The sequence below is a fragment of the Jatropha curcas genome, chromosome 2 (genome assembly GCF_041381405.1).
Source record: "Jatropha curcas cultivar XTBG-Jc1 chromosome 2, XTBG_Jcur_1.0, whole genome shotgun sequence".
NCBI classification, from domain to species: Eukaryota; Viridiplantae; Streptophyta; class Magnoliopsida; order Malpighiales; family Euphorbiaceae; genus Jatropha; species Jatropha curcas.
In genome coordinates this window covers 2,400,315-2,425,722 of record NC_143152.1, presented here as the reverse complement: position 1 = coordinate 2,425,722, position 25,408 = coordinate 2,400,315, and the positions used below count along the sequence as shown (strand labels likewise).

The 25,408-nt window shown below is 35.0% G+C and overlaps 3 protein-coding genes across 5 annotated transcripts; 1 reads left to right on the top strand and 2 right to left on the bottom strand.

The window, feature by feature from the left end:
• Window positions 1-829: 829 nt before the first annotated feature.
• Window positions 830-5,070, bottom strand: GPDHC1 (6-phosphogluconate dehydrogenase family protein). 2 transcript variants are annotated; one of them, XM_089717998.1, is made up of 6 exons: window positions 4,767-5,070; window positions 3,492-4,177; window positions 2,877-3,098; window positions 1,792-2,039; window positions 1,354-1,493; window positions 830-1,080 (listed from the first exon to the last, which is right to left on the bottom strand). In XM_089717998.1, exons 2-6 carry the CDS (start codon window positions 4,144-4,146, stop codon window positions 957-959), a joined length of 1,389 nt encoding a protein of 462 aa, XP_089574124.1. In that variant the 5' UTR covers window positions 4,147-4,177; window positions 4,767-5,070; the 3' UTR covers window positions 830-956. The 2 variants fall into 2 exon arrangements, with proteins under 2 accessions (XP_089574124.1, XP_089574123.1); XM_089717997.1 differs by having other exon boundaries at window positions 3,492-5,070.
• Window positions 5,071-6,876: 1,806 nt separating this feature from the next.
• Window positions 6,877-12,252, top strand: SFGH (S-formylglutathione hydrolase). The gene is made up of 7 exons (XM_089718041.1): window positions 6,877-7,159; window positions 7,878-7,995; window positions 9,002-9,049; window positions 10,241-10,437; window positions 10,754-10,852; window positions 10,943-11,008; window positions 11,764-12,252. The coding sequence occupies exons 1-7, from the start codon at window positions 7,013-7,015 to the stop codon at window positions 11,941-11,943; spliced, it is 855 nt and encodes a 284-aa protein (XP_089574167.1). The 5' UTR covers window positions 6,877-7,012; the 3' UTR covers window positions 11,944-12,252.
• Window positions 12,253-12,884: 632 nt separating this feature from the next.
• Window positions 12,885-24,944, bottom strand: INO80 (DNA helicase INO80-like protein). Of its 2 annotated transcripts, XM_089718039.1 has the most exons (23): window positions 24,544-24,944; window positions 24,231-24,318; window positions 23,632-24,019; window positions 23,070-23,502; window positions 22,741-22,941; window positions 22,479-22,589; window positions 21,606-22,021; window positions 21,393-21,501; window positions 21,233-21,313; window positions 20,979-21,151; window positions 20,245-20,370; window positions 19,209-19,370; window positions 19,073-19,130; window positions 18,036-18,266; window positions 17,718-17,864; window positions 17,016-17,570; window positions 16,656-16,913; window positions 16,461-16,568; window positions 16,111-16,205; window positions 15,829-15,985; window positions 15,425-15,622; window positions 15,043-15,198; window positions 12,885-13,489 (listed from the first exon to the last, which is right to left on the bottom strand). In XM_089718039.1, the coding sequence occupies exons 1-23, from the start codon at window positions 24,601-24,603 to the stop codon at window positions 13,232-13,234; spliced, it is 4,569 nt and encodes a 1,522-aa protein (XP_089574165.1). In that variant the 5' UTR covers window positions 24,604-24,944; the 3' UTR covers window positions 12,885-13,231. The 2 variants fall into 2 exon arrangements, with proteins under 2 accessions (XP_089574165.1, XP_089574166.1); XM_089718040.1 differs by lacking the exon at window positions 24,231-24,318 and having other exon boundaries at window positions 24,544-24,943.
• Between the last annotated feature and the right edge of the window lie 464 nt (window positions 24,945-25,408).

The window sequence follows — 25,408 nt, the reverse complement described above, 5'->3', positions numbered from 1 at the left end:
GAAAAGCTTTCCAAATAATTAATAAAACTTTTAAAAAAAATTAACTATTTTAATAAATTGAAAACCTAAAAATTCCATTCAATTTTACCTATTTTCTTGTTAAGAAATATCATCATTTAATAACAATATGAGTGAGATCTTAATCATTAATTAATGGCGTTAGTAATTTTTAGTTAAAAATTATGACGGAAAAAAACAAACTATTAAGTGTAAAAATTCAAAACCACAAGATATTTTTTATACTTTTTTTTTATTAATCTAAATTTTTGTAATATTATTTTAATCTAAATATTTAAGTATCCATCTATCTATAACCTATGATGTATAATTAGTAAATTATAATATTATAATTATTATGATCTATAACATATATAAAAGTAGAAATGAAAAGTAGCATTAATGATTTTAATTTTATTGGTTGAAAAATTGAATTGACCATATTAATTTTCTATTTAAATATGAATTATTAGATAAAATAATAAATTATATTATACGTTATATAAGGTATATATCAAATATAGTAAGAATATAATATTTTTGATTTTATAATTTTAATTTTGTTTCTCAAAAAGTAAAGATAATTTAAGTTTGATTGGTTTTATTAATTTCCTATTTAAATTTAAATTTTATAAGAAAAACTAGAAATTATACTATATGCTAAAAAAGGTATGTTGGAATTGTCTAGTACATGTGTTTTATATATATATATATATATATAAAAACAGCATCCTACTGAATATGCATACATAGATTGGTTTGGAGCCAAATGCAGAGGTAGCCTCACTAGCCAACCAACTTAGAACCAAATCTTATTCATGGAAGGCAAAGATTAAACCAATTTACTATAAGCTTTCATTCTAATAGATAATGTAGTATATAATATAAAACCAATATGTTTGGTTCATCATGTTCATATTACAAATCCCTTTTATATGTTTTACTAATTCCTTCATGAATCAAGGCTGGCCAAGAAGAGAAGGCCTGTAGAATGCATGGCTTTGTGCAATCTCAATGCGTTCCCGGGGATCGTTCAAATTTTCATCTCTCAGTGCTTGCAGAATAGCTTGTGATGAATGTTCCCTGAAAGATCCAAAACAACGGCAAGCGGAAGATTAGATTCATTGGTGGTTAGAACAAATTCCATTAACTTGAATGAACATTTGACTTGAACATCTTAGAACAAAAGAATGTATTATAGCAACTACTTTTACAAATGAACTTGAAAAAATTTTCATTGATGCACTAGAATCATACTGATTTGAAACATAACAAACTTTGATGGCCTTCTATCCAGGAAATTGAGAAAACTTTTGTGTTGCAATAGAGATGTGTTGGTGAAATTAGGAAATTTACCTTGATATAAGTATTTTATACAATGTTTTTAAGATGGGGCAGAGCTCAACAGGTGCAACAGGCTTCTTTTCATCAGGATGCAAGACATTCAAGCTTGGTTGACTTAGAAGCTCATAGAAAGCTTTGACTGCAGAAACACCCTGCAATAAAAGTAGAGGCATAATGGAGGCTTGTAAATGAGAAATGATTACAAGAATTGGCAAGAATTTTTGTGCTTTTTCTATGCCACTTACATAACATCCAAATCATCATCAAGCATTCAATGTTTTACTCAGTAAATTCCTCCTCTTTGGCACAAAATGGAACAGTTGCTAAATAGTTCTTTCTAAACTAATAAAAAGATACGATACTGTTATCCTTTGATTTCTAAACACAGAATACTTGCTCCGCATAAATGAATTCATCATTCAAGATAAATGACAAGATCAACATCAGTACCTGAATCATTCCTTTCCCACTGATGCTATCGCCCATATCCCGGTTTAATTCCCCTTTGGCTAACATTTGACCGTACCATGCATTTCGACCTTTTAACAAGGTTACATAAGTGTCTGCCAGCAAAGGCCCTGCAAGCTTCTCAGGTTCTTCCGCCAATAAATGAGTAATAAATATCATCTCCGACGTACAATGTGCAAAATATACTGACTTGCTGGTAGCACTCTCATTAGTAAGGGCTGCTACCATACCTGAGAAAATCAAACTGGATATGACATGCAGATTCCAAAGTAAAAGCAAGACATTATTATATGCAATTAGCATTCATTTGGGTTCTTCACATAGCCAAATTCAAACCTATTTATCTAAGGTCTTATTTCACCAAATTTGTGAACAAATCATTGACAGCATATGCTGATTAGAACCTGAATAAGAAGTCATCTGATTTATTTTGCTCGATGCCTATTCATACACATGAAAATACTACAAGAACTAACATAGAGAACTTCTATCAATAAAGAAAAATTATCCACATTACATTTCTTGTTCTCAGATGTATGTGAAACCCTTAACCTGAGTTATCAATGGATAAGCAACCATAGAGAAATTCTAGCCATCGTGAAGAAATTGATCAGATTCTTAACAAATGAACCAACTCTTTTTTAAGAAGATTGTATTCATAAGACTATGCTGTCCCTTGAAATTCCATACTATTCTTGAACTTAGGTTAGTCCATGAGCCCTCTTTAACCTTTAGCAATTTTCATTTTTCATGTTATTGTAGAGAGAGAGAGGGGGAACTTTTGGATGGTTTCGTAAAGTTACATTGAACATAATATTCAGCCACAAAATTAGGTACATTGCTGAATAAATGTCATTCTCATTTGGGACTTGGACTGCATTCCTTCCCTTTCTAAAACCAGAAAAGTTAAGTGTCATGAATCACATTGCTCTGCTTCCTAGATAATGAGACCTAACAACTAGATAAAAACCAGCAAATCTCATACCATTAACTACAAAGGTTTTGTTGGTGTTGAAAGTATGCCATACTACAATAATCAATATGAGCAAGAAAATAAAAGAACTTACCAGCTCCAATGGCGTAGACATTCTTCAGGCCACCCATGACTTCATGAGTGACAAGGTCACTGTTGTCCCATACAATGAAATGTGGTTGCCTTAGAAATTTAGCAAGAGGCTTTCTCCACTTTTCAGCTCCGCATATTCGAGCATTAGCATATTCCTTGTTATATATTTCTGAAGCAATATTTGGTCCACCTAGATAAAGTATATTCTCCATATTTATCCCTGCTGCTTGGCACAAAGAGTAAAGCTTAGAAATGATGCAAGAGAGTTTTTTAAAGTGAAAATAATAACTGAATAAATAAAAGGATAAATGTTCGTTATCATGAATATAATAAGATTGAAAAACTTTTCAATTAAAGTAGCACTTAAGAATAATGATTGGCTGTAGTTTCTGGATAATTTGCACTCTAGTGAAAATTTTGACAGAAACAAGTGAAGCCAATATATAAGGTATGAGTTGATAATAGAGTTCCAATAAAAAAAGTTTGTGTCATAAAAAGAATATTTTGTCCTTCTTAGACCTCCTAGTTACATGGAACTTTAGAAGTTGGGGAGAAAGACAAAAGGACTAACTCTTTTGAAGCAATGGTTTGGGGAACTTAGATGAGAAGAACTTACTTGCTCTATTAATCATCTGTGTTGGAGTAATTATATGCGGAACAGGCTCTAATGCAGCCTCTATACCCTTTGCTAAAGAAATGATAATAGGCACGGTGATTCTCTCCTTCCAATAATGACCGATCTCTTCAAACACCTCACATGTTTCTGTTGAGGGCACGCCATTCACTACAATATCAGCATCCCAAACAGCCTCTTGCAGATTAGTGACAACCTTCAAGGGACAAAGGGGTGTATCAATCATGTTCAAGCAAAAGCCATCTTTCAGTATCTCATCTGCAAAAAGAGTCCGGTCACCTAGTCTTGCTTCAACATATTTCAAATAAGCACATCGCCGGATCAACCTTCTCAAAACATCCTCCCTCGAATTAATCACTTCAAAGAGATGTTCTGCTGTGGCTCTATCAACAGCTCTTCCAGGCCGCCTCCATATCCTAATCTGGACCTTCTCTCGAAATTGACCATAACTGTCTTGCAGCAAAGCAGCAAAAACACTTCCCCAAGCACCTGCCCCAACACCAACAATCCTCAGAGGATCACCATCAGCCTTACCAAGAAGGCATCGAAACTCATCAAGCTTCTCTTCCAGGCAATTGCCATGTTGAATAGACCATCCATTCTGATGAACATTCATTGCCTCAATACTACCAACCATCTTTTTTCAGCATAACCAACACCAAAAACAACTAAACAAAAATCACCAATAAGAAATTAAACCCAAATGCTTCAATCCTATAGACTAATTGTACTTTGTAGCGTTATCTCAATTTTAGCTTCTTAGTTACCAACCAGGATTGAACCCAACTCCAATTTTACATGAATTTTTCTAATATGACGAAAGCTTCTTAAATCTTTCCTCAAAACTACAAATTTCCACCTCTTAAAGAATTAAAAGGGTCAAATCTTATTGGTAGATCTTATTACCAACAATAAAACTAATATCTCAATGTCTTTACTGACATTTTCAAACCAACCGACCGAGATACTTCTTTTTGTTCCCTTAAATTCAAGGTAAAAGCAACAGAACAGTACAAAACTAAAATTTTATACAAAACATATATATATATATATATTATCTTCTTAAACAACAGTTCCTAAGCAAATGCCAAATGGGAAACTTGTTATCCAGAATAGTCAAACACTACAGTATCTTTGTTTTCTCCGCCTGAGTTGTTCGTCTACCCATCTATAAACTTCTCAAGACAAAAGAGAAACGAATACGTATAATATATAAAAAAAGGAAAAAGAAACTCAAGTCAAAAACAATAAACCGACCTTTGATGTGTCGTTAACTACAAGGTGTCTCTTCTAGGTCAAGATAAAAAAAGATTTGCACTTTCAACTTCCATTGCTGGAGGGAAACTAATAGAGTGTGAAACTTTAGAACACAGAAAGTGCATGTAAGGTGAGAAAGAGTATAGAAGCAAGAAAATGGTGAGTGAAAATTTCCTTTTACTGGTTTGAGAGAGGCGTTTGCATTGATGGGTACAGTTGAGATGAGCTGGGTATGGAGATTCTGAAAGCATTAAAGATTTGGGATTGGGATGGTGCCTAACTGCAACTTCCCCAACGGCCATTAATGTTGAATGACTTCCGTTTGCCACCCTTGCATTGCATCTTAATTAGCCTCCAATTACGATCAATTGATAGTAAATCACGTACTTTCTTTTTTGTTATTGTCTTCTAAACTTTCTGCACATAATTATAAAAATAAATAACCATAATAAAATATATTATAACGTATAATTATTAATTAAAAATACATTTTTTAATATAATAATTACATTAAAAATGCATTTCTGCACTTTATATTATAGCTCATCAAACAAATTCTAAGTTATATCTCTGACCATTAAAGTCACAACAACAAAATAAAATTTTCTTCTCACCAAAAAAAATTATTTAAAATATAATAAAAATAGTTATGTAATTAGATAAAAGAAAATCTACTTTGGGTGCATATGTACACCATTAAATTAATTGATTTTATCACTTTAAAATTTACTTGTATCACATAAATTTTAAGTTTCATTAAATGTTTTCATCAGTTTGGGATAATCAAAATGCATGAAATGTCATACTCAAAACCATGCCTTGTCCAATAATAGAAATATAGATGTTAGTGGCAGATATCTACAATCCCGTATCTCATCCTTCTTTTTCTTTTTTTTTTTTTTTTTTTTTTTTTTTGGAGCCCATACTTTTCTTTTTCAGAACTTTTGAATGTAATTCCCCTTTAATTTGCGAAGCTCTAGCCTTCAGTTTGTGCGGGAACAAATGCCAGGACAATGAGTTATTTTTACTGATTCCCAGTTAATCTACTTAGCTATTGCGTCTAATTCATTGGATATTTCTGAATTTGGTCTCATTGTAAAACCCTTATTGAAGATAGGTTTGATGTTACTATCAAGTGGATTAAGAGATATAGGAATGTATTTCAAATTTGGGATCATATCTCTCATTTTTTGGTGAGTTTTTATTCCTTAAATTAATACTATTAATGTTTTCTCTTTCAAAAAAATTTAAATTTTCACACATTCAATTTTTAAAAAATGGACTTTAAGTATATATAAATTTTTATCTATCAAATGTAAAGAGATTTAAGTATTCACTTAGACTAATTTAAGAATCCAATTATGACACAGAACGATTACGTCAATGGGAATAACAATCAATTATACACTTTTGATCTGATGAAAGAATTAGAGAAATAAACTCTCAATGAAGTTTATTGAATATAAATAATGATCCAAGAATAATGTCATCCATAATAACAAAATAACCTATTTATAGATTTAGGCTAATCACATAAAAACCCTAAAAAAATAAAACAAGTCGCATTTGGACAAAAACCTTAAAAAGGTCAGCGGCACGGGCATGCTTGGCATGACACAAGCCTGTCGGCACTCAAATCGTAACTGGACTCGTCAGCACGGGCGTGCTTGGACTTCCAGAGGCTAGTACGAGCAGGCTGGCTGTGACACGGGCGTGCTTGCACTTCTTAGGCTTGAGCGTGTCTCGCGTCTTAGACTTCCAGAGACTGGCACGGCCGTACCTCTTCTTCTTGAGTTTACAGCGATCTAAGTCTTTCATATATTTAAGTGTCAATTGCTCTGAATCAAATTATATTTACTCTTTATTAATTATATATATATATATATATATATATATATAGCATTCTACTGAAGGTTTATAAAGTTGAATTATCGACTATATTTGCCAATTTTCAATTGGTACTTTGAATATGTTTTTCGTATATTAAAACTAAGAAAAGAAAAAAAAAAGAAAGAAAGGAAAAATGGGGACAGCTATGCGGCAGAGGTATTTCCAGGCCCCAAGTGTCTTCCAGGCCCATAAAGATACAACACAGCAAAGTCCATCATTCATACTGCCACAGTAAAACCCTTTAACAAAACAATCGCTCCCACCCACTGCCGAGCAAAATAACTGGTGAAGGAATTCCTAACAAAAGATAAAGAGATACAGAGAGACAGAGATAGAGAGATTTGCTGTAGAAGAATATGGATACAAAGCCAGTTGAGATCAGTAGCTCCAAGATGTTTGGAGGATACAATAAGAGATACAAGCATTTCAGTCCAACACTTGGCTGCTCCATGACTTTCCATATCTATTTCCCTCCTTCATCTTCCTCTTCTCACAAATTCCCTGTATTTATTCCACTCCTTATTTAATCTTTTTATAATGATATATACCCATTTTCAATTTTTTATCAAATTTTGAATCCCAGGTTCCAATTTTCAATATTTTGCTCTTTATTTATCTATTTATTATTTGCTAGGATTTTATTTGACTGTTAGTGCATCAGTGTGATGCGTTTCTTTCAAAATTCTTGATTTTGATGGTCTAGGATTTGATTAGTGAAATGAACACAAAAAGAAAGTAATTTTTGTGTTTGTTGTTTGGGCCGTATAGCTGCGGTAGTGACTAATGATCATTTAGCTGAATATCAGCTACCCCTGATTATTTGTACATAATTTAGTACAAGTTAATGGTTATTCTATTCTCATTTGTTTTAAAACGTTGTTAGTCTCTGCATAACTAAATTTGAGCATATCATGTGTAAATTTGCAGTCTTTTAGTACTGCTTAACTAATTTGATCAGTTCACACGTAAATTTATAGTCTTTTAGTATTAAACTAGACTAAACTATAGTTTTCTTATTATTCTTAACATATTGTTTACTTATTTATGGCTATGCTTCTTGTTGCAGTGCAATATATATGTGTAACTATAACTGTCTCATTATCCACTCTTATTGTTTCCGTATTAATTGTTTTTTGCTTTATTCGTGGCTATGATTCTTTGTACAAAACAATATATTATACATACATACATCCAGATCATGTTGCTTTCATTGCCTTGTAGGTCCTTTATTTTCTCTCGGGCCTTACATGTACTGATGAGAACTTTATAACTAAGTCGGGAGCTCAACGTGTTGCCTCAACTGAGGGCGTTGCACTAATTGCCCCTGATACATCTCCAAGTAAGGGCATAAATCTTTTTTAGCGTGCTATTTCTCAGCTATGAATGCTCTCAACAAACAATTTAGTGATTAATAGATCTAGTACTATTTCACTCTGCTTTTCTTTATGCCTTTTAGTACTCACTTGGTGATTCATGTTTCTATTACTTCTTCATTCTGCTTTCTTAACACCACAAGGAACTGCTTTGATAAGCGACGAAACTAACTTAGGCTTATCGAACATTTGTTAAGTTTTGAATTCTTGAAACTTAAACTAGATTGAACATTCAAGCATTTTAATTTTGCATTTTAATATGTCACATGATGGTTTCCTTATTTTAGGTTAATAAAGCATGATGAGTTTATATTGCTCTAGTTAGGTCTTGCTATAGAACTAACGCAAACTGAGAGGAACAAAGACACAAATCTACATACCCGACCTCAAGTTGTTTTTGTTGTTGTAGATATTTGTTATAATTTTCGGGAACCAACTGATTACTATGTGATCCCACACAATTGTACTGATTCATTTGCCATAGAAACAAATTAATGGCTGCTAGCTGTTATGATATAAACATCCGCTGATTCCAATTCTATGTTTTGGAAAGGGAGGAAAAGAAAGAAATGAGAAAGAAAATGATGGAATATTATATGTTCCCTTGTTTGAAGCAAAGTGATTGGGATAGGGCGGGGGAGAAAATTGTGCATGGGGACTGCATTAAGGCTTTCGCTTCAGAGTGGGCCCTTAGTTTCCATTTAAAGCTACCTTACCATTGGTTCTGCTCCTATTTTTGAGGTTCTCTTTTCCTAATCTATTGGTTTTCAATTATCTCCTAGACATCTGATCCAGGACTTTTAGAATCTGGACTGTGTTTCCATGCGTTTGGATAGTTGGAGAATAGCTTTATCATTTGTTATTGGTAAGACACATTGTGTGTGTCTATATGTATATATTAATCTAATTAAGTTAGCAGTATATTATTCCATGATATTTTGTGCTGACAGTTTGTTATTTCTTCTTCTTCAGGAGGCCTGAATGTGGAAGGAGAGGCTGACAGCTGGGATTTTGGTGTAGGTATGAGCTTTGACTGTTAATTTCTAGCATGTGAATATTTGCATATATTGTTTCCATGTTACTAAGAAAATATCCTTATACAGGAAAAATGTATCCCATTTACTCTTTTAAGTATTCCTTGTGTTGGTTTAGTATGAGAATTATAAGAGTTTTTGCTGATCATAAAAGTTATGAAATCTATGATTTTAATGATGAGGAAGAGCCGAAGAGGAGGGTTTAAACCAGTAAGCTAGATGGTTAAGGTTTTTCTAATCACTTTTGCTATCTGTTAGGAGCTGAAAGCCTGAAATGCCTTATCATGCAATTGAACCCAGTGGTTCTGACACATTAAAGCCACAAGTTTAAATCTCATATAGTATTGATGTTGGAGTGGAAAGTTTTCATGCTTTTGTGCAATCCTGATTGGCAAAATGAAGCATATCAAGTGGCCTTTGAGAATCAAATTTATTTTCTCATGTTTATTAGCAAAACAATGGAAGCACAAGTAGGAAGCAATATCTTGACATTGTACAAAATGTAGTAAAATATACATAGTAATTTTATTGGTGTTTAATAGACAGTTCTAGCTTAAATTTTATCACCTTACATTTGTATATACAAGTGAATTTCTTCATTTTCCTTAATTGTATTGCAAACATCTAATTGATATTCACTTGTGCTCATGTAATTGGCTTATTGTTTCGATTTTTGTGATCTTTGAATGGAAATTTTCAAGGTTTAATGTCTGTTAGAGAGAGAGGGATAAGGTTCTCTATATTGCACTAAAATGTTATTCACATATCAAAGCTTAGTTTTTTCTTCCATAGCATGAAAATAAGGAAAAGATATAAATAAAAGATAGGTCCTCAACACATGCGAAGTTCTCAAGAATAAATGTTAAAACTTGTAGAAACATGAGAAGTTTGAATTCTAGGATAGTATTACTTCACTTACTGCAATTTGCAATGGCTATGTGAAATATGCTTTTTTCTTTGTTACTTTTCTTGTCAGAAGTAATATTTTTTATAAAAAAAAAAAATCATTTTGCAGCAACACCCAATTCTATGTCTGCAGTGAGGCACACTAATCCTAGCATACAAACTTTCTGAAAACACTTTACTCAGGACAAGATCTTAGCATAAGCTTTTCACTTCAATGTGCATAGTAACTGTAGTTTCTAAATGTAGTTTGTTTTGGCTTCTTTGCAATCAGGGGCTGGATTTTATCTTAATGCCACTCAAGAGAAGTGGAAAAATTGGCGTATGTATGACTATGTTGTCAAGGAACTGCCAAAACTTCTAAGTGAAAATTTTCCGCAGCTTGATACCCCAAGAGCCTCTATATCTGGCCATTCAATGGGTGGTCATGGTGCTTTAACAATATACCTCAAGAACCTAGATAAGTATAAGGTAACATTGTTATATTTTATGCTATGAGCATTTGATGGTTTGAGTTGTGCAAGCTTTCTAATGTTTGATTTCTTAATTTTTTGAATATGATATGATTTGATCATTGACCCTCCCACCAACGTTCTAGGCAAGATGTTGGTGGGAAAAATCTCCCAGACTATATGAAACTCCTTGCTTTTTTTTTTTTTTCAAACTTAATGAAAGTTAAAGGTTGGGGTGAAGCAGGTGATTTTGATCCTGAGATGAATAAGTTTCATTATCACTTTAACCCTAGATATTTGTTTTTGTTTTTTTATTATTTTTACCCATTTTCCAGTCAGTTTCTGCCTTTGCACCTATTGTCAATCCCATAAACTGTCCATGGGGCCAGAAAGCTTTCACAAATTATCTTGGTGGCAATAAAGCTGATTGGGAGGTAAGTGGCATGAAGCATGCTCATCTTGATTTATTTATTTTTATTATCTTTGAAATGCCTTCACTTTGATTGTGAAAGTGAAATATGCAGGAATATGATGCTACTTCATTGGTTTCAAAGTTCCATGATGTATCTGCTACCATTTTAATTGATCAGGTAAAAGTTCTGTCATTCCATTTTATTATGTGTTATAAGCATAATAGAACTCATTCTGACCTATTTTGCCATTGTGAAATGACTTGGGCTGCATGCAATTGCCTTCTTAGCTTTTTTTATAGACCAGTGGATGTGCCCAAAATCATTAAAATTTGTTGGTATTAAATAGATAGGATTTGGCAGCAAGAATGATGCCAATATTCTTTGAAATTGTGCCTTTTGTAGTGTTTGGATAGAGAGAAATGCATGCATCTTCAAAGAAAAGAGCTGTCCATTAGTTTATTGTTGGACAATGTGGTGTTTTGAGTGTTACGCGGGCATATCCTTCTAGAGCTTTTAGAGGGGTCTTGCTATCGGAGGGCTTGTGCTTTATGTTTCTTCTTGTTAGTTGGTTTCTGAGTTATAAGAGGGTTTCTCATCCTCCGTAGTGTAAACATTTTTCTTTTTTTCTTCTGAAAATTAAGTGAGTATATATTGAAAGAAAAGAAAGATCCTGCATGGCCTGTGGAAACAGGAAAATGATTTGTTTCCTCAACATCCTGTTTTAAGAGAAGATTTCACATTTTTGCTTAGAATTCATGGTAGAAAATTAAGAATTAATCATCATCAAAAGGATTTTATATAGATACCACCGAATTATGCAGATTTCAATTCTTTACTTGCTGTTATATGCGACTTTTTCTGCATTTCAACCTTGTTTGCTTCATTTTTTTTTCCCATGTCATCTTTTATGCATTACTGCTGTATTTTCTCAGGGGGAGGATGATAAATTCTTGCATGATCAGCTGCTGCCACAAAAGTTTGCGGAGGCATGCAGAACTGCTAATGTTCCTCTTCTTTTGCGAATGCAACCTGGTTATGATCACTCTTACAATTTCATTGCCACCTTCATTGATGATCATATCCGCCATCATGCTCAAGCGCTTAACCTGTAATTCTCTATGCTAAACTTTGTGTGGCCCATGGTTGGGCTTACATGGTTTAATGCTGTGATGGTCCTTAAATAAACTTTGTGCTTGCTTCCTTTTACTTAGTGAACAAAAAAAAAAAAAAAAAAAAAAAAAAAGGAAAGAGAGAGAGAGAGAAGAGAGGAAAAAGGATGGTTAGATGTGCTATATATATAAACCAAGAGCATCGCGTTTCCTTATTTCAGACTTATATGTTTATTTGTTGGCTGGTGTTACTTTATACATAGTGCGCAAGCCTGCTCATTTTATTTTATTTTGAGAGAATTATTCTATTTATTTTACTGTTGAAGTCCTTTTACATTTCAAATTTTACGTATTTGCTTTAGATGGAATTTTTACACGCATATCGGGAAATGGATGTTAGGCATTTATATATGAAATGTATTAGGTGTTTTCTTTTTGTTTGCTGTAAAAACTTAACAGCTTCAAATATGGTGTATATCAGATACTTGAAGCATATCGATTTTATTGAATGCGCGCTCTGACTTCTGAAGGAGCTGGTGAGATGGTAAAATGCTATACCAAGCTGGTGAGAACAAACTAAACATCAATTGCAAAATACTAAGCCGAATTTACATTAGCAACATGCATTAAACAAGTCCGGCAGTCAGACGTTCGTATTGTTTTCACTTGTTAAAAATATTTACACCATGTCGTGTCTTGGCATTTATTTGGATGGGAGTATTTTTTTTTGTACACCAATAAACGCTGTTAATATTTATCACAATGGTACCGCAATAAACTCCCAAAAAAAAAAAAAAAAAAAAAAAGTTTAACAATGGTTTTTTTTCTCTTTGAACTCGTTAGATGACCGAAGTTAAAAAAACACTAAATAACAATGAACACCTTCAAAATCATATGAAAGCTGTCATTATATTCGAAGGGGAAAAAACAAAGAAGAAAGGCCATTAAAAATGATAACTCTCTGTAGATTTTCCATGCAAAGCCATCGAACCCAACACCAAATTGCGGGCTAATGCTTACAAGATCTATCATATACATATATTTATATGTGTAGTTATATACTAGCATAAATTACAGAACAGAACAATTGCATATATACATATCCTAATCTTCTAATCATTTAACCCGGAAACCCACCCCCACCTTCACCCCCCAAAAGAATTATGTACATGCTATAAAAAAGAGGCTCCTATTGTGAGACAAGTAGAACTAGTAATCCGCCCATCAAGCAAAGGCTCAAAGTTCCATCATCGGATCTAAGTTTCTTTACGACGTACTGTTGTCATCAAACTTACGTGTTTGTCTGCGTAGAACCAAACTCATTTGTAGGCGGATATTGAATCAGTGCGGGATCAACTGTAAATGCCGGTTCAAGATTCTCATTTACGCTCTTCTTTGGCCTCTTAAGCCTCTTTGGCCTCTGTGATTGTGTATCAGTACTTTGCTGTGGATCATCCAATTCATAGTCAACCAATGGGGACTTTAGTTCATTCATCTTTTGTGAATTTCTTGGTTTTGCTGAAGTCTGCTTCTCGGAAGCAACTTTCCTCTGCGCATAAGATGTTCTTATAAATAAAATTTAAAACAGAACCTAACTTTATTCCAATCCAAATTAAGGACATTATCCTATGAGTTAAGACCTCAGAATCCATTATATGGCAAACAAATTAAAATAACAGAACAACAATGAGAAAGGACCATAGGGTGCACAATAAAAATATCATACAAGAAAGACAATCAGCTATACAACTCATCTTCTCTTGACCCAATGAAATTTAGGAGAACGATATGTCTACATATATATAGCTTCTGTACAGTATCTCCATCATCCCATGTGTTATGGATCCCAAATCGGATAGTAAAGGGTGGTGTCCTAGGTTTGTAATTGCAGACGCTACATACCTTGATAGACTAGTCTTTTGGGAAAAGGGTAATGGCCCTGTGACAAGTGGTATTAGAGCCAAACCAGACCTTTCCAGTGCCCCACTAAGCACTGATAGGGAAGCTACCAAGCCAGCCTATTCTTGATATATTCCAGAAGGCCCAAAATAGGAGGGCATGGAAGAGGAATTTAGAAAAGACAGCATCATACCTTGCAGCCAAAGGATGAGTAAGTTGCAGAAGTTAGTTAGGAATTCCAGCTGTATCTAGGAGTAGGAGTGAGGCTGTGAGGGGTATCTTTTTGGGATCAGTAATTTTGATTGTGTTGGTATCGGAAGCATTCTCCTGGGGGCCGAGTTTCTCCAGTCATCTATTCTTTATTTCTTGTTTACCGGATATTCTGTCCTTCATTTCAATTAATTGGAAGCCCTCAAGGCCTTATTAATTTCAGATCTTAGTTCTTTTATTTTCTCCATTAGAAACCTGTTCTTTGCTCTACCAAGCAACCCAAGGGTTGGGTAGGCAAGGGGCCACCTATGACGAGGGCATCATAGAATTAGGAGGGGGATTCTACTAGCATTCTCCAGTGACAACCACCATGCTTATCACAATTTACTGTACGACTGAAACTATAACTCAAATCTCTCATCATTCAATGCAAAAATCATGTTCAAAGCGCTAAAATAAGTTAATATCTAGATCATGATTGCCATGCCAACTATAAATCCACAAAAGTTTCAAATAATTCTCTAGGCAGCTTTGGTAGAGATTTCCAAGTTATGTTTGAATCATACTCACACAACTGATGCTTCCCGATTTGATTCATTGACTTCTCTAGTCCAATTACTATGTTTTTCTTTTATCATCACAATAGTATTGGGTACAACTGCAGGGAAGGTCATCACAAAATCGCAGTTGACAATGTAACCAGGAAAACAGTAATCATGAGAGATTTTTCTTTTTTAAAATATGGAAATAATATTTGATCAGCCCTCCAGAGAATTTGTCGCAGTTGTAAAACTTGGCTGAACTCCATGCTTTTTAGGACATTAACCCTTTTCATTATGCCTAGTCAAGGACAAATTGGTATAGTTGCATATTACACCTCAAAAATTAAGCCTCTAAAGTATTGGGGAAACATTAACAAATTGGGGAAAAAAATATTGGGATACACAAAGCATTATAAATATGCCAGAAAATCAAAAGTATAAATCGAAGTACCTTTTTGTTACTGGATTTTGCATTCTCTGTATCCTGAGGTTCATTTCCAGTACCCTGAGCCTGAGCCTCATTTTCTATCAAGTCTTCTAAAGTTGCATCCCCTTCCGCATCAAGCCGAATGGCCTTTGTTGGTTTTTTCTTTTGTCTATCTTTGGCCTGACGACATTGAATGATAGAAGACAACAAACACAGATCTTATGAGCAACTAGGCTTCTTACTTTCTAGCTCTCATATTTCCCTCTCTTTCATACTGTTTGTAAACTAGGAATTTGCAGGTGGGGGTGGGGGGGGGGGGGGGGGGGGGGACAAAGGAAAAGCAGTACAAGGAAAAATATAGCTATAGATAGAAAAGAAAAATTAGAATAGAATGAGAAAACCATACCTGTAGCGGTATCTCTCTTAATTTCTGCTCCAACTGAGCATCATCCAGAAGTAGAGACACAACATCCTCAGGGGCCAAGAGATCACCCTGAACATGACCACCAGTCATGACAAGCTGCTGGACAGTATTCTTCTGGCTAGCTCTCTGCAGAATCTTCTCCTCAACAGTTTCTTTACAAATGAGTCGGTAGACAGTAACCTGCACAAAAGAGTGCAACTTCAAAAACTGAATGCAATACCATCTCTGTAAGATCACCCTAAGTTGATAATTCGAAGTATTTTATATGATAACAACAAATTATTTTGCATGTGCATGCACAAGCAGGCATTCTTATCAAAGGCCCCGAAACTACGTCAAGGTGGAGCGTGAACAAACATGGAGATCATAATCAAGAGGAAACTAACATCCTTTGTCTGACCCAAACGGTGAGCTCTATCCATTGCCTGTAAATCTAAGGTTGGATTCCAATCACTTTCATAGAAAATGACAGTATCAGCTGCAGTCAAATTGATGCCCAGTCCTCCAGCTCTGGTGCTTAGCAAGAAGACAAAAATATCATTCCTGCAACCCAAGGGAAAAAGTTAAAAAGAACATCTCAAATCATTTCAAAATAGTGCAGCTAAGAAAAAGAAATTCATTTTACAAATAACCTTCAAACAAACATTATGTATTAAAGAAATCATTACCTATGCTGGAAGTCTCTGACCATATCCCTTCTATCCATAATGGTGGAAGATCCATCAAGTCTAAGATATCTGTACTTCCTATAATTCATGTAGTCCTGCAATTGGAAACTGAGTCATCAACAAAGGAAAATTCCACAGAAAATGAACAAGAATTAAATTCAACATAGCTTTCAGCACAAAATGAACACACTCAACCATCCTCAGATTAAAACACAAATCTCTTTCCTTCCACTTTACCTGTATGTAGTTCTATTTTTCTTGATATGCTCAGAAATCAAATCCGATTTTTACTCATTCACTCATTGCATATATCATGTTAAGATGTTTCCATAGTAATTAGGAAAAGGTACCTCAAGAATATTCAGCATTTTTGTCATTTGTGCAAACAATAGAACTCGGTGGTTTTCAGCTCGCAAGCGTTTCAACAATATATCAAGTGTCTGAAGCTTCCCAGAATCCTATTTAGAAAAAAAAATGGAATCCAACAGTAAATTATATATATATTATGATCATTAAAAGATACAAAAGAAATAAGATATTCATACTGTGAGTAACTTTGCTGGGTCAAAGCTTTGCATGGGGGGACAGGACCCAAATATCTTGTATGTCAACTGAAGAGCAGGTTGTGAAACAGGGAGTTGAGAATCGATCTCTTCAATTAAAGGATGAGGACCATCTGGTTTTCTGGGTCCATTAAACTCAGATGTACGTGCAAATCCAATTAGCAATCTCTTAAGCCAGGGTTGATGCATCTCTTCAATCATTTTGTAAGCAAAATTTCTGTCTGAGCATTGGGCACAAATCTATCAGAAGGAAAAAAATGCAGTGGATCAGTAAGCTGTTATGAATTAATAAGTGCCACTTAATGATAAGCAAGACAACTGATTTAAGAAATCCAAATATACCGGTGGAGCTCTAGCTCGTGGGATGAATGTGTATGTCGAATGAAGAAGCTTGATGTTGGACAGAAGCCTGTCCTGATAAGAACTGACTAAAGCCTCAAATGGAGTATCAGCAGGTCCTGTTGCACATCTCCTTCTCAATAAATATGTCTCAGATCTTGATGGCATCAATAACATCTGAGTAACAGCTCTTACTTTTCCCCTCTCTAGGTAATTATAATGAGAGTCATCATCCATATCTTCCATGAGCAAGTCTAAGATTCCATTCAAAAATTGCCGGTCCCATCTTAAAATAGAAAATAATAGCCTCTCCATAAATGATCCAGTAGCCAAAAATGCAACCTCTGCTGGTGACAAATCCATCAAGTGTGTAAAACCAAATGTCCCACCCCTAACAAATGAGCTATCTGAATTATCATCTTGTGTGAATATAGACTGATAGACATTTCCTGGGGAGAATACATTAAAATACTTCTGAAATGATTCTCTGCAGAGACCATGCCTAACAGCCAAACAATGTGCTTCAGAGCTCATCCCATTCTGCACTATTTTAGGTATCTGGGAAAAAAAATGTTTTTAGAATAAAAAATAAACAATTAAGTGATTAAACAGAAAATATTAGTGAAAGTGCAAATCCTTCAGTTTTACACTCTTAAGTTGTGCAAAATAGAACATTTCAAGTTTAAAGAAAACTCAAGAAAATACCTTGTATATAATAGGATTCTGACCTCCTGGGAAGTATACATCCTCCAACTCCCCAAAGGGAGGGGGAAGAAGAGAATTTGGAATATCTCCAAAATAGAGATATGTGCTTCCCTCATTCCTTTCAAACAACTCTGGATGGTTACAAACCTAATTTTCAGGGGAAAAACGTTTGGTGTTCGATAAGTAAAAATGTGAGACAGTAAGACAATAACTATCGATATGTAGACACATAAATCACGAGGTTTGTATCATAAATAATTATCTGATACTCACATCTAAGAGTATAATGCAAGAAACCTAAATAAGATTGCAACTTACCTTTCTCAGCTGAATGACTATATTCATTAGATTCATAATTTTCTTCTCGTTAAGATGTCCACGATTGCTGTCAAACAACTCAGCAAGAGAGATCTTATTCTTAATAGCTTGATAAAATGCTTGCTGCCGAGAGCTTAACTTGCAGTGTACTGTAACCTCTGTTTTCTTGGTCAGCTCAGAGATCACGTCCTTTTTAACTCTTCTTAGCATAAAAGGTTTTAAAATTGCATGCTACGAAAGTGAAGAAAAGCAACATGAATCAGAACCCAAAAAGAAAAGCACCAGTATAATTTCAAAAGAAGGATGGGACTGAAGAGAATACAATTACAGGCTATTTACAGTGTTTTTTTTTTCTTTTGTTAACAGTAAAATGTAAAGCTATGCAAAGCTACACAAAGTGCATTCAGTCAGCAAACAAAAATCACTCAGCTAATCTTTACATGGGAACACTGACCCCATTCTTATAAATCACCCTCTCCAAGCATGAAGTTAAAAATCAAGGATTTCATCAAGCTACAGATTGTAATCACATTTCTCTTTGATTTTCTCCTATTCCACAAATGTATCCACATTTTATTAGATCGTTGATGGTCAGAATTTAAAGGATGGTTGTATATCCTTGTGGATTTTTGCTGTAAGGAAAAGATGTTATTATGAAAAAAATTGAAAGTTAGTTCATGGTTTGAGATCAGTATTTAGTGAATGTTTTAGAAAGATTAATTTGATATAACAATTTACTTCTTTTCCAATCATGTCCGACATATTTCATGTAAGTGATGATACAAGGAACAAATTTTCTGGTTGAGAAAGGATTTAAGATAGATCCACTAAAAAATTCTCGAGAGAGGAAACTGAAAAGCAATGTCTAAGTACATCATTTCTTTCCCTTCATTTTCTGGATTGCTTCTTTTTTATCTGAATACCTTTTTTTTTTCCTTGTTTAGGGATAAATTGTTTACACCCAATCCTGACCCTAGACGTGATTTAACAATGTATTAATCATGCTGGCAATGCAACTCTAACAGAAGTACACTTACCAATCGGTTGAGCTGGTGCTCATTCAAAGTACCTCCATGCTCTGCATGATTTTCAATTCTGATAATACGAGAGACAAGGTTAATTATAGGTGAGAATGTTTCAAAATGAACATGGACCTTGATGAGAGATACATACCCTTTGGAAAACCACTCATTGAACTGTTCATGGCTGTCAAATAATGTGGGCATGATGAAATGTAGAAGGGCCCACAACTCAGCCATATTATTCTGAATTGGTGTTCCAGTCAAAAGCAAGCGGTTACGACAATTAAAACTAAGCAGTGTCTTCCATCTTATACTGCCAAAAGTAACCAATAGGTTGAGATGAGAATATACAAGATTCATAAATGAATTTGCAAAGCTACAAACATAGCTCCACCTTTCACCCTACTCCATTTGTAGGTACATGTATAAACATTTTTCATAGATACTTCATAATGCAGTGTTGACAAGATTGATAGCCATACACTGAAAGACTATACAATAATATCTGCAAGTCTCAACGCTGACAATTTTAAAAGATGATAAATGTCTACAAGGTTTTTCTTTTCTTGCCAATTTCCTTTTTTCTGCATGCTTTGCACCTAAGCAGTCATTTTCCATGACTCTTTAATACATGATCAATTTTGCGAACCAAGACAGTAAAAATAAAATACTATAGAGTGACAAAATAATAATATTATCATGCTTTAAAACATTTAGTATGAATGCAGAAGGTTGTCAGATGGTTCAAAACAGGCAAAACACATATCTCATTGACCTGTTTTTGAAAGTTATTCAAAACTAGAGGTTCTTTAGCTTCTTGACCATAAGTAGACATTACTAATGGATGCAATATTTTCATCTCAGAATTGATTGCTCGTATGAAAACATACTGATATCTTATACTGAATCTTAGAATCTTCTAAGATGGAAGATGACAGGTGTGGTTGGACTCTCCTTGTAGTACAGGTTATAAAGCTTGCTTTTGGTGGCCATTATTACTTCTAAAAACATCCAGGTGGGTCTAATTGTTCATAATTATTGAATTGCAGAGAGTGTGAATTGGAACTACTATTGACTACATAGAATATATTCATGAAAAAGAACATTTACGCAGGTTTATAAAATTAGAAGTGACAATCAATTGGAAAGAGGTCCATAAACTGTGACTTCAAAGATAGAGTTAAAACCTGCTGGAACTTTTGATAGCCTGGGCTTCATCCAGTACCATGTATTGCCATTTCACACGTCGGAAATACTTCTCATCAGACACTAGCAGTTGATAGCTGGTAATAAGAATGTGAAATCCAGCCTCCCTGGCAAGAAAGGAAATTGTTGACAATTAGTAATCATAATAAAGGATGCATATGCAGTTTTATCAAGAACTAATAACAAATCTCTGATTTGCATATCATATGCAGTGAAGCACCATAAAAGTGTTTGGTCAAGATACAAAACAAAGGGCAAAAATCTACTCACAGGAAAATCTGAAGAATATTAGTCAACAACTGACCTCTAAAGCTTGCAAGCTACTTTCAGAAATGGCACTAACATGGAAACTTTTTTATGCTTTATTTGCCAGTTGACCTATAGAAAATGTCTCTCATTCAACTTATTTATCACCCAAAAGGCACCATAACTTCCCAAAAGCAATTAATCATCCATTGGCTTCAAAATATTCAAAATATTTTAGAAAGGATAATGTTACCCTCCCATATCAGAGCCTACCAGTTTAAAAATCCTCACAATGTAGCCAGATAATGACACAAAGCTCTGCTCCAGTCGAAATTGAAAATTTTGTTTTCTCATATAGTGAGAACAAATAACTATCAAATATAGCACCTGACTGCATTAAGAATACTCCCTTTCTCAAGTTTCAACCACTTCTTATAATATGACGAGGCTACCAAAGAATGGAAATTACCTTCGATAAAGACGCTTAGGATTGATGTTTTTCCTTAATATTGTTCTCTCATGAATGCCACCCCAATATGGAAGGGTTTTCAAGTCAGGACAAAAACGACTTATTTCATCAGCCCAGTTATTCAACACAGAAGCCGGCGCAACTACCAGAAATGGCCCCCATATATTTTTCTCCTGAGCAGTGACTCAATTCAAGTTACTACAACAAAAATATAATTAAGAACATAGACATAAAATACCAACTAAAATAACTACCTCAGCTAAATGAGCCAAGAATGCCATAGCTTGGATAGTTTTTCCAAGCCCCATCTCATCAGCAAGAATACCATTTAAGCCCTGAAAGGGCAAACAAGGAGGTTTTATAAACAAGTTCAAAAAAGAATTTATCGTGTATTCATGCAGAAAGTACAACAACCTGCTCATAACAATTAACCAGCCACTGAAGACCTTTCAATTGATATTCTTTAAGGCTACCTTTAAACAACTCTGGTGTCTGAACAGTTGATGTAACAGGCATGGTGGAGCTGCAAAAAGTAGCAATAGAAGTCAGTTAAACTGAAGTGGGAAAATTCATTTTTTTTTTCAGTAATCTTATTCACAAGAGGAAGCAAATAAAAGGAGGACCCACGGATTATGGAGATCTATGTTACTGGTTCCTTCAACTGAAGCATCAATATCAGCAGCTTGACGCAGCTTTGAGCATTCAGTATCGAAAGCACTCGTTAACTTTTTCTGCTTAGACACTGCATCTTGAGCAGCTTTCAAAGCCTCTTTTCTCAATTCAGCATCCTCAGGGTCTTCCTCATCAGCAGGCCCAGTTCCAGTAGAGCTCAAAAGCATATCTTCATCATCCAATTTTTCATCTTCCACAGGTAAAGCTTCTGAGGGCTGTGAATTTGGCTTATTTTGCATGAAGTGGCTGTAAAGTTCAGTTTGCTGTATGAGAAAATTGAGCCTTTGCTGCTGTCTCTTTGCTTCTCGAAGCTCCTGTTCACGCTTCAAAGCTTCCGCAGCCTCTCTCTCCTCCTTTTTCCTCACTTCTGCCTGCAAGGAAAGGGATCCAGATAAATACAACAGTCACTTCACTGGCATTTCAAAGTTCATAATCCAGATAAATATTGATCACTCTGTTCTGTTAGCATGTGTTTGTACTGCCTCATAGCAAGTCAAGGTAAATAAGACTAATCATTATGTTGGATGGTCACATTTTCTTGGACATGAATTCCAATGGGCAAAAATTTCAGCTAGCACATCACAATAAATATGATAAATTAAGGCCTATCTAATAAATAGAAAATCATGTCTTTCATGTTTATCTTAACACCATAACAGAAGGTCTAGAGAGAGGGAGAGAAGAAGAGAAGAGTTTGTTTCAGCAGAAGGGCCTTTACATTTATGATCCATTATGAATTTTAAATTATAATAAAGCAAATCTCTAACACATGGCACCATTTGATGGATAGTACAGTAGTTAAACTTCAGCAAGAAAACAGAAAGTTACCATCTCCTTATCCACTCGCTTCCAGAACAGCAACATATCTCTAGCTAACTTCCTAGTGCGAATTGCAGCACCTCTCATCAGTTTGAGTGATCTGCTAACCTTGAATTTTACCTGAAACATGACACATCAACCACCATTAGAACATGGAGGACATAATACTACATAAGCTGAAACAAGAAGATTGCATGTCCATAGATTTTCTAAAATAAACACAAAATTTTGAAGGTCAGCAAAATTATGAAGGCCAAACAGCACCACATACCTCTCTTTGACAATTCTCTGCGAACCTCTTTGCATCTATCAGTTGTTTTCTATGGAAAGTAGTGAAAATCCTATGATGCTTAGGTATGTCTCTTTTTACTATATTCACCCAAACCTTACCAATCTTCTCCATTTCCTCCCTCTCAATGACAGCAGGGTCTTTCTTTACCTTTGGCTTCTTGGGTAGACTATGCTCTATGATCTGCATTTGAGGAAAATAATAACTGAATAAAAGGTATTTCATCACCAAATTCACAACGAATTATAAATAAAATAAAATAAAGAAACCTATTGAAAAGTAAGTACTTATTGTTCAAATGGGACACGAACCTCATATGTGTCTCCTTTCTCCAAAACCTTCACATAATAGACCTGTAATACGCCACCCTCTGACAAAATAGAGCGCTGTATATTTCCAGCTGCCCCCTCCGGTATGGAGGAATTCAAAGCAGCATCAGTTATCTTTAGACTGAACTTCTGGGATGAGTTAGACGCAGCTAATGCCTTCAATCTGGCCTGAAGTGATTCATACTGGGGTCGGGGCTCTCCCATCCCTGCTCGGCTTCTGGGTCCAAACCTTTTATCATTGGCCATCATTTCAGCCAATGACCCTAAATCCAGGGTGCCCTTCAAATAAAATTCTTCCACCTTGATGTCTGAGAAGCTTGGCAAGTTCAATGATGCTGCTAATTTATCATAAGAGGGTGGTATCCTATATGTAATACCCTCTCCAATATCTAAATATGCAGGTTCATAGGATATTCTGCAAGGTTGAAAAAGTATCCACCCAAATGAAACTTAAACTAAAAAATTAAAGAGAGAGTTTGAGAGAATACAGTAACCAGGCGCGTATTCAAAATTATCTATTTGAACTGCACCGGCAAAAACTTACTTGGGTGTATAATCTGGTTCAACATAGTCCCCACGCTTTTGAGGTGTAATATCATTAAGCCATTCAGATGTGTTTTCCACATCATACAACACTCCTCGTTGCTCATTCCCCAACTTCCTAGTCTTTGAACTACCCAAACTGCTCTTTGTAACAGGAATTGCCATTCGCTGTGGAGTAGGTGCAGGACTTGATGAAGAATCCTTGAACCTCCTCTTGTACTTCTGAATGTGCTCTCCCAGCATAGATCGATATCGCTCCTCAGTAATGTGCGTTCCGTAGTATCCGTCTCCCTCCTCTCCGTCACTTTTATTAGACAGTTTCTTTCTCTTAGCTAAACTCAAATCCCTCTCCGGTATAGTCCCATTGCCATAATTTGCCATGACACCACCTAAATACAACCAACACAAACAATTTATGCATACATAAGTGAAATTCCCTCCAGCATAATCAGCACCAAAAATCTACATTGCACAAATGCAGTAAATATATAGGCAAAGCGAGTATGAATTGAATAATATAGATCATAGAGGAGTACAAAATCCTATGGGTTCATGTGAAGTCAAGTGTAAATGAAAAAAACTTCAAAATGCAATGAGTACCTTGGCTACCTCTGCTCTCATCCTGACTACTATTCCCATAATAATCAAAATCATCATCCGGTTGTGGAACTTTGAAGTTCACCAAAGACTAAAAAGCAAAACAAGAATAACAAAAACAGAAAACACAATGAAATTCACATACATAAACAGAAAAGAGAAGACCACAATTCCAAAAAAAAAAAAAAAAAAAAAAAAAAAACCGAAATTTGAACAAATTAAACCAATCTACCATGAACAAACTGTGCATTAGCTCGTAAAAACATGAAATTGAACCCAATTGATAACACCAAAACCAGAACACATGAGTACACACCTCAAGATTAAACAGATTGGAATAGGAAAGCGAGTCCCTGGCTTGTCTCCTGTGTTCCATGAAGCAGAGAGCTTGAAGATAAACTTCAGAAGCAAAAGCCTAAGATTTTGAAACGCATGAAGCGAACTCTAAACAGAAAAAGGAGACGACACGAAGAATAATAAATAATAAGAAGAAACCCTAAGCCTAAGGCTTAATGGATATTGACATAGAAAAGACGAGGGAAGGTTAGGGTGCGTAGGATAAGGCGAAGAGAGAGAAAAGGGAAGGACCGAAGGTGACACAGGCGGTGCAGGAAGCATCGGGGCGTACTAACATGCGCCGAGTGGGCGCCATTTTGTTAACGTGCACTTTTTTCTTTTTATGATTTTGTGTCGTTTGTTTGCGTTGTGTGTACTTCCCGTTTCTGATCTTTCGCTGCTGTGCTTCCATTTCACCTTTTCCTACTTGAAACGCTGGTAGGCTTGCAGCTGGGGGGCTGGGCGCTGGGCCGATTGGGCCACAGGCCCAAGTATGTTTTATTTAGAGGCGTAATCGGCTTGGATCTCCGGTTCTGAATCGGTTTAGAAATTATTTTTTTCGGGCTGATTTCAATTCTATCGGCCTAGTGCATGATTACTCGCTGGTTTTTAATTTTTTAACAATTTCTCGCACTAACACACAACAACTAGTGTTGGAAAAAAAAAAATCATTTGAAAGAGTCATTTTTTTGTTAATTTGTTAACTTTATTCTCAACAATCAATCTATTGTTGTTTATCTCAAAAGTGAAATAGCAATTTGATGATCGACGGATTAAAGCGAGTGAATTGCGGACGTATCAAATACTTAATGCGAATCATCATATTAAATGATAAATGCGCTGAC

Excerpts from the sequence above, each read along its gene's own strand:
- GPDHC1 (XM_089717997.1), bottom strand. The coding sequence starts at position 4,146 with ATGGTTGGTAGTATTGAGGCAATGAATGTTCATCAGAATGGATGGTCT. Across the intron at positions 3,099-3,491 it reads ACAGATGATTAATAGAGCAA|CAGGGATAAATATGGAGAAT; the intron begins GTAAGTTCTTCT and ends TGTGCCAAGCAG. Across the intron at positions 1,081-1,353 it reads TATAAAATACTTATATCAAG|GGAACATTCATCACAAGCTA; the intron begins GTAAATTTCCTA and ends TGGATCTTTCAG.
- SFGH (XM_089718041.1), top strand. The coding sequence starts at position 7,013 with ATGGATACAAAGCCAGTTGAGATCAGTAGCTCCAAGATGTTTGGAGGA. Across the intron at positions 7,160-7,877 it reads CCTCTTCTCACAAATTCCCT|GTCCTTTATTTTCTCTCGGG; the intron begins GTATTTATTCCA and ends ATTGCCTTGTAG. Across the intron at positions 10,853-10,942 it reads GCAATAAAGCTGATTGGGAG|GAATATGATGCTACTTCATT; the intron begins GTAAGTGGCATG and ends TGAAATATGCAG.
- INO80 (XM_089718039.1), bottom strand. The coding sequence starts at position 24,603 with ATGGAACACAGGAGACAAGCCAGGGACTCGCTTTCCTATTCCAATCTG. Across the intron at positions 18,267-19,072 it reads AGCACCAGCTCAACCGATTG|CATGCAATTTTAAAACCTTT; the intron begins GTAAGTGTACTT and ends TCACTTTCGTAG. Across the intron at positions 15,623-15,828 it reads GTTTGGGTCAGACAAAGGAT|GTTACTGTCTACCGACTCAT; the intron begins GTTAGTTTCCTC and ends TCTTTTGTGCAG.